This window comes from Lepidochelys kempii, chromosome 13, assembly GCF_965140265.1.
Source record: "Lepidochelys kempii isolate rLepKem1 chromosome 13, rLepKem1.hap2, whole genome shotgun sequence".
NCBI classification, from domain to species: domain Eukaryota; kingdom Metazoa; phylum Chordata; order Testudines; family Cheloniidae; genus Lepidochelys; species Lepidochelys kempii.
Window position 1 is genome coordinate 3,138,292 of NC_133268.1, and position 8,425 is coordinate 3,146,716.

Sequence of the window (8,425 nt, forward strand, 5' to 3'; positions counted from 1 at the left end):
ACCCCCAAAAGCTGGAGAACTTTGATCATTATTTTAGGGATAACTTTTGGAAGCACTGAAATAAAATATGACATGAGCAAATCTGTCACAAGCAAAATTATTTTTTTGCTTGTAAGCATTTTTGTTTGGCTATTTAAATATGTATTTGTATGTGCCTGGGCACATTTGAATGAAGCCATTAATAGTATATATTTATTTATATACTATTATATATGATATATTTATTGCAGTACACTGCAAATGTCACCTTTTGTTGGGATTACTTTCCGATCTAATTCCACTTTTAAACTTCCTCCTGACACTGGTGTTTTCTCTCTCTATGCAAAATATTGTGCTTTACTTATATTTCAGGTTTTATTGCCAAAATGTTACTTCATCTCCTAATTGCACACCATGTCTCCTGGCATCAGCACAAATGACCAGACTCAGACTTCTGAATGGGGAAGACCAGTTCAATTAAAACGAAAATCTGGAAACTGTTTAAAATGCAAGTCGTTTTTCTGTTTTGTTTTTTCTTCTGGACAAAGAACCAGATTTTTTTTTTTTTGTAAAGGCTTGAGGACTGTGGATTTGCTGGTGTGACTGGCAGGTGGAGTGAGGATTGTGTGTTTTCCAGGTCTCTGTCCTGCTTTCAGAAGTAGGATAGGTGCAATGCAAATATTGTGAAGGATTGGAGAAGTCTTTTATATTCACATAACTTGTAAAAATGGTCACTTTTTCCACATATTCTTCCCTTATAGTTAGGAACAGTGAAAGCTCAGATTCTATGCCACACAAGTTTTACAATTAACTATTGCTAAAAAGTTGTTGACTGCTGGAAATTATACCTGACATAAAAAAACAAAACACAAAACACAGACTCCAAATGTGCTTTGTGTTCCATAAATCACCTAGCAGAGGACCACCGACATGTAACTTTGGCTGTGCTCATTACTGCAGGCTACCCTTGGCTGCACATCAGTCAAAGGTCATGGGGATACAGTATTGTACATGGCACAGAGAACTTCCAGATATCTTGAAGTTTTCTTTCATTCTGATGTTAGGGCTTAGGAAAGCAGCTCTTCCCAAAATGAAATAAAAAAGAAACAGTTGGTTTCCAAAAGCCTGCTGGACTAGGTACTTAGTTATATTCAATAGTCAGGTGAGTGTCTGATCTGCATTTTCAACGTCTGCTTTTGCTCCCAGATATTTTCGTGAAAGTCCAATAGTCCTACTCTGCTCTGAGGTATGGAGTTAATGTAAAACCTCCATGCTGAACAGTTAAAAAACCCCTTTTATCAGTTTGTTCACCTAAAGAGGAAGAGTGAAGGCCCAAGCTGAAACAGCAGGAGTGAGGGGTCTAAGAACCCTGGCTGACAATTGTAGTCTCTGTCACCTGGATGACTTCATTCTCTACCAAGGATTGTCCCCCATCGCCATTGAGTTGCCTCAGTCTCAGATTTATAGATCCGTAGGTTTTCCTTGCCCCCCTGGAGCCTGGGAAGGTCCGTCTCCGGTACAGCTCCCCTTTGTAGATGGAGACCAGCAGCAGCACGGAGAGCAGCATGCCCCCCAAGGTCAGCAGGCCCAGCCCTGCGATGATACACTTGTCCAAGTGGGAGCCCAGGCGCGCGTAGTACATCTCCAGCCTCTCCATCTCCCGGGCCGTCACTGCGGCGGGGTCCACCCGGGGCTGGCGGGGGATGGTGTAGGCGATCACCACCAGCACGATCCCGCTCACGAGGAAGATCAAGGCCGAAATGAACCCATAGTCCACGGAGTGGCCAGCGGGCTCTGGCAGGGGCCCATCCTCCGACCGGGGCGAGAGGTCTCCGCGCTGCGCCCTGGGCCGGGCGGCGCCTCCCCGGGGGCCGCTCCCCGCCTCCTCGCGGCTCCGGAACCAGGTTTCCTCTTCCTCCGGCGCCTGGTAGGAGGCGTTGTCCAGGCCGGCGCTGGGAGCTGTCCGCGGTGCTGAGCAGCCCCCGGCTCCCTGCGGCGCCGCTCCCCGGCTGGCCCCGGGGCCCTTCCCGAGGCTCCTCAGCTCCAGGGGGCAGGAAGTCGCCATGGGCCAGCAGCTCCCCGGGGCATCCCCGTCAGCGCCGGGTCTGCGGAGACACGAGACGGGCCCGCAGGCCGGGCTGTGAACGGCCCGCAGCTCCCCGGCCGCGCCCTGCAGCGGCAGGGGCCCCGGGGGCAGGGCCAGCTCCCCGCGGCCGAGCTGCAGCTCCCCGGGCTGTGGGAGCGCTGGGCAGGGCAGAGCTTCCTCCGCGCCCCAGCGCCCCAGCTGCAGCCAGCGCCCCACGGCCATGCAGCCCCCCGGGCCAGGGGCCGGCCGGACCGCCCGGGGGTCACCGCCCAGCGCCTCCGCCGCGGGTGCACTGGGAAGCCCTGGCCGGCTGCAGAAGGCACCGCCCCCCCTACACACACACACACACACTTGTTATTCTCCTACCTGCCCTGGAGGGCTGGCTGCGCCAGGGGCCGGGCTGGGCTCAGGGCAGCCCGCGGGAGAGCCCCGCTGTGCCACCCGCCCTGGGTGCTGGGGGGCCGCTGCTCCGGCCAGTGTCGTGCCCCGCCAGCAGCTGGCCGCTTTCATCTCGCAGCCCCCCGCCGCCCGGTGCCCTTCCGCGGGAAGGATGGAGATCAGGACGGCGGCGGGGCTGCGCTTTCCAGCCCCGGGAGTTAAGTAACGCAATCCCCCGCCCAGCTCAGCACCAGCCTCCTCCCTCCCCGCCCCGGCTGCCCTACATTCCCCAGGACCTGGCACCGTCAGACACACCTGCTCCAAAGCACCCGGCTCAGCCACCAGCCAGAGCCCCGGGAAGCGGCACAGTCCCCTGGGGCGCGGCGGGGAGCAGCGTCCCGTCCCCCTCCCCGCCCCAGCTGGCTCTGCCGGAGCCCGGATCGCCTATCCGTGCAAGCTGGCTGGGGGGCGGGGGGAATCCAGCCAGGGAACGGGGACGGTAAACAAAGCCGCCGCCAGGTTCTCACGCAATCGCCCAACGGAGCAAATCATGCACCTGGTGCCAGACAACGAGCCCCTGCAAGGCCGGGACGCGAGGACGCCTACCTGGCCGGGCAGAGCCAGAGCCACCCTCCCAAGGCGATCGGGCCCCCGGGCTGCTCCGGTGGGCCGGACGGGGCTCTCTGCGGAGCAGGTGGGAGACATCCCCTCTGTGCCAGGCAGCCAATGGGGCCGGCTGCGGAGAGCCCGGCAGAGGGGCCGAGCGGGCGCGGTGATGAAGACAAGCCAATGAGGGCACATACCTGCGGGCTGGGGGGGGGGGGGGAGGGAGGGAGAGGGAGCGGTGTGTGCAGGGCGGGGGGGGGGGGGCACGGTGCTGCGGGGCCCAGCCCCAAGCCAGATGCCAAGGCTCAGAGGCGAGACAGGCCAAGCGCATGGAACCAGATCCCGGCTGGGGAGAGAGACCTGCCGGGGAGAAAGTCCGGGAACTGCGCTGGGCGCGTGCTGGGGGGCGACGCAGAGACCAGTGTGGGGAAGAGAGGGGTCATTTCTCCCGTCACTCAAAGCAGGGAGGAGTCCCATAGGGGTTGGGGCCAGAGCGCCGCTCCTGCAAACTAAGTCAATGTATGTCAGTGGGATCAGCCCCTACAAGTTCCCAGCTGTACAGTGATGAAGCAATTGCTCACTGGTTTCAGAGGGGCAGCCCTGTTAGTCTGTATCAGCAAGGACAAGGAGGAGTCCCTGTGGCACCTTAGAGACTAACATGAATTTGGGCATAAGCTTTCCGTGGGCTAAACCTCACTTCCTCAGATGCATGGAGTGGAACATACAGCCGGCAGCAGGTTTAAACATACAGAAAAGATGGGCATAATGCCCGTCGTGGCACAATGCACCCTGAAGAGCAGCAGGACCATGCCCCGGGCCCTAGAACAGTCTGAGACACCCCCCCCCCCGTGCACCTTCCGTCGCAGATTTCTGCTACCTGCTTTTCATATAGCACTGGACATATTCCAGACATGTCAGATGTTAACCCTTCCATTTCCCGATCCCTGTGGTGACCTGCTGGCATGAGAGTGCTTTAGTTTATTTGTTCCTAAACTATGTGTTATTTTAGTTTTAGTACCTGTACCTAGAGATTGTGTTGTGGACATAAATACACAATGATATGGGGCCTGGGGGTATTCAAAGCCACCCAGGGAATGTAGACCCCCAATGCCCAGTCACTGTAATGCAGAGATATCTCTCAGGCAGCTTCAGAACCTCGGCCATAACAATACACAGAGTTCTTAGACTGACAGGTAGATGCTCTGACACCATGCTGAGGAGTGTGGTGTAATAACTAGAATAGAATAAAATATTAGACCACATTTATCTCAGGAGCAATTCGTTTGTATCTGACACAGTTCCACCATGGATACATTTGGCCCATGGTCACTACTGTTCATAAGATTAACGATTACCTTTATCTTCATTATCCATCTCTGCATAAGCTTTAACTTTGCCTTTTTTTAAAACAAACAAACAAACAAACCCTATTGCTAATGTTTGGGGGAGGGGGATTTTAGCTGATAAAATCAGCGATTTAGTGATTTAGTGAATTAGTGATCGCACTTTCTGATATGACTGGGATGCACCCAGTTCTGCTGAGTCGGCAGGTCTCAGCCCAGTACGCAGTAGAGACATGGCCACACTGTAGCCGGAACTAAATGGCATCCATGTAAATAGCCTTAATGGAGAGGCCAAGGACTGACTAGGAATGGAGACTGAACTTTCCTCTCACCCCTAGAAGCAATCTCTCAAGGTTGGGACTGGGGCACTATGCTGGGGCATTGTATGGGAGGTTTGCACAGTCATTCGCTGCCTTGCACCTGTTCCATGGATACGGGGTTTCAGTCTCTGTTTTTGTCAGGTCAGGAATTCTTTCGGGGCAGTCCTCTGGCCTGTGTTACACAGGAGCCCAGACTGGATGATCACAGTGGTCCCTTCTGGCCTTGGAATCTGTGCATCTCTGAGCAGGACAGTATTGTTTAAAGACATATGCATTGAATTTTGTGGTATGCTGCCTGATCATACAATGCAGCCACTCACTCATTTCCCCAATTCCATCTTGGTACTTTGTCAGATCTCACAACGCTTTCCAGGAGCCTAGAATCTGCTGTTTCCCAGGATGTATCCATAACTGGGGCCTTAAAAGCGTAATTAAAAATAAACAAAAGTGCATCCCAATATGTTAACCACATGTACATAGATTTCCAGAGCAACACATTCCTAGGGCTAGGAAAAGATCCTCAGAACCAGGTAGATCAGGGGAGATGCTTAATCCAGAATGATACATCCACATGGGAATATGTGTAGATAGAGTGTGTGCATAAGTGTGTGAATAGACTGATAAATACTGACATAAGAGACAGATCTATCGACTAGACAGAGACACTAATTATATTGAATTCATTGTAATAAAAAAATTCCAGCCAAGATGCCCTCTAGCAAAGCAGTGATTAATTTATTATCTCACTGTTTTGGTCTGTGAACTGCTTTCTATGGGGCTCAGAACATGGCGGCCAACATTTTCAGAAGTGACAAGTGACTTTGGGTGCCCAGCCAGAGAGGGCCCAATTGTCTGAAAGAGCTGAGAGCACCATCCTCTGAGAATCAGGCCCCACAACAGAGCAAGCTGAACCTGTAAGGCCAGGCACCACGAGCTTGTCAGTTCCAGGTCTCCATCCCTTTAAGGCCAGGATTTGGAGAGCATGTGACTGGAACTGGTAACTCAGAGCCTGACCCACTGGGCTATAAGAGAGGCATCCTTGCTCTCACTAAAGCAGAGTGTATGGCTGTGAAATTGGAGCTGCTTTGTTGGGAGAGCTGAAGGGGAGCAGCTGTGGCTGTTAAGTCCATCCTGGCAGAGAATCCTCAGGGGGGCTGTGGAAAGATGCTGCTTAGCAGGCTGGAGGCTGCCAGGATGTGGTCTGAACCACTGCAGCTGAGGGGTGACCTGATTTCCTGGCCCCCCTGCTCCAAGGGGTGAATGCCTACAACCTGAAGGGTTACAGGGTGAAGGTCTGGGGAACTGGTGTTTTGAAGATCTATTTGCAGAGCTGAAGGAAAGCTCTGGATAGCTGAAGGTTTTGAAAACTGACTGGTCTAATGTGAAGGGGCGCTGAGGGAAACCCTCAGGCTGAGCAACTCTCCTGTGCCAGTGTGGGGATGTAACTTGTCTTTGGAGACTCTCTGTTGAACCAGTCTCCTGGAAGGCAGGTTTGGTTTGGACCTTTGTATTCTGTTTGAGACCATCCCCTGTGTGGGAAACTGAGCCTTCATGACACTGATGAGGGTCTGAATTGACAGGAACCCCCTTTGGCCCTTTCATGAGTCTCAAGTTGAGCTCCCAAAGCATCAAGGCACTGCAGATCACTAGTCACTTCTGAAAAATCTTGGCCTGCAGTGATGAGCCAACAAGCAAGATAAAGTCACAGCCCTATAATGCACAACTTGGATCTGTGACACATGGCAGTGAAATGCTCTTTCTATAACCATGAACATACAGGGACCGGGAGAGACAACACCGTGTGTGGCAGCATAAACTCCCTCTTCACATGCTGTAAGAAACAAGCTCACTCTTGCCACACTTCAACCAAGAAGGTCTCGGGGGACCGGGTTCATGCAGCCCTTTCTTCACTTGCGGACCTTTCCTCCTGCTCTGACATTCAGGACACTTTCTCCTTCCTTTGTGCCCCTGTTACTTTGACTGTTTTGTACAGGGGTTCCCCCTATACTTCCTTCCTCCCCCGGCAACTGTCCTCCTCAGTCTGTGATAGATCCTGTGTCCAGTGGTGCAGGAAGGAGGTGAAGGGACGCATGGCAGAGCGATGCCGTTGTTTTCTCACTTAAGTAAAAGGCTTTTTCACGGCTTTGGCCAAGGAGCGAGTCCGTGCCACTTGGCCAACCAACTCCTGGGAAGTGAGGCTCACGGGGAGAGCTAGATTTGGCTCCTCGCAAACGTCAGGAGGCTTTGGAATGTAGCGCAGCGTCGCAGCTGTGGGATATGAAATGGGGGAGGGTGGACAAAGATCTGGGGGAGGGAGTAGTTTCCTGTAACCTCGCTTTGGAATTTGTTTCCCTTCAGCTTGGTCTACACACAGAAGTAAGACCTAGGTAAAGCAACCTAGTCTGGATGCAGTTATACCAGTCCGGCTAGTTCCCATACAGGACGGGGAACACGCTAGACGAGGGGGTTCAACTTTTGTGGAATCGCAGCCCACCTGAGTATTTTCTTTCAACTTGGAGGCCCCTCCCCCCATTACAATAGCAGGAAGGGTACTGCCCCCTTGCATAGCTAATGCATTTGGCCTGGCCACACCTCTGTCTTGACGGAGGGGTGGCCAAATTGCAGTGGTGATGCAACCTCGTGTGCCGGGACGCAGTGCCACTCACTCAAATTAGCCCCCGCTGATGCTCCCTCGTGCCAGCAGGAAAGGGGCTCTGCTGTAATCAGTATTAGGGTATTAGTGTAACTAGCTAGGCACAAAAATCACACCCCGCCCCCAAACACCATAGTTATACCAGCCCAACCCAGTGTGTCGGCCAGGCCTTGGTCTACTCCGGTGCATTCTGACAGCAAACAACTGGTCCTTGGGAAGGGTTTCTGAGTCCTGGGGGAAATCCAGGTCAGAGCAGGGACAGGCAATGCGGTGGTAATGTGACTTCTGCCCTTGCTGGCACTGGGGGAGCTGGACTGAGAAAATCCTCCTCAAGATAAGGCCAAAGAGTTCACCGCAGACAGACGGACAGAAAAAGGGAGGCAACACAGAAGCATGGAGCTCAAGGGCCATCTGGCTGGACAGCAGCATCCACAGAATAGTGAGCGGCACGAGAAGCAGAGAAATCCCTCACTCTCCCTTCCAAAGGGCAGCAGGATTTTAACAAGTGGCTGCTGCAAAGGCCGAGAGCTCACTCCAGCTCACCGGTGACTAATGCTCTGCTCTTCTTTCCAGGAAGCACTCTCTGAGCTCCACTTCCCCAAATACAATCCCACCTCGAGCCCTTGAGCTGTAGGCAGAAACGATGCCCTCAGCTGTCTTGTCCCCAGCTGACTGCTCCCTGTGTCTGTGCACCCCAGTCAATCCCAGGTCCTCTGATGTGGGTCAGAGCTGTAAATCTTCATCTTAGGCACCCAGCATAAAGGCACCTGTGTGTATGCACAGCTGGGAAGGATGGTTCAGTGGTTAGAGTGCTACCCTGGACTTGGGAGACCCAGGCTCCGTTCCTTGTTCTGCCACAGCCTTCCTTTGAGACCGTGGGAAGTCACTTAGCCTCTCTGTGCCTCAGTTTCCCATCTGTAAAATGTGGATAGCAGCCCTGCCGTGCCCCACGGGGGTGTTGTGAGATGCTAAAACACTGCAGGGATGGGATCCACCTAAGTACCTGAGATGTGTGTGAACATAGACACTGTCTACACTTGGAGCCTGATTCACCAGTGTG

General features: G+C 53.3%; 1 protein-coding gene across 2 annotated transcripts; it reads right to left on the reverse strand.

Annotated features, from left to right (window-relative positions):
- Positions 1-660: 660 nt before the first annotated feature.
- TMEM74B (transmembrane protein 74B) lies at positions 661-2,814 on the reverse strand. 2 transcript variants are annotated; one of them, XM_073309184.1, is made up of 2 exons: positions 2,759-2,814; positions 661-2,084 (listed from the first exon to the last, which is right to left on the reverse strand). In XM_073309184.1, exon 2 carries the CDS (start codon positions 2,042-2,044, stop codon positions 1,340-1,342), a length of 705 nt encoding a protein of 234 aa, XP_073165285.1. In that variant the 5' UTR covers positions 2,045-2,084; positions 2,759-2,814; the 3' UTR covers positions 661-1,339. The 2 variants fall into 2 exon arrangements, with proteins under 2 accessions (XP_073165285.1, XP_073165284.1); XM_073309183.1 differs by lacking the exon at positions 2,759-2,814 and adding an exon at positions 2,432-2,647.
- Positions 2,815-8,425: the final 5,611 nt, after the last annotated feature.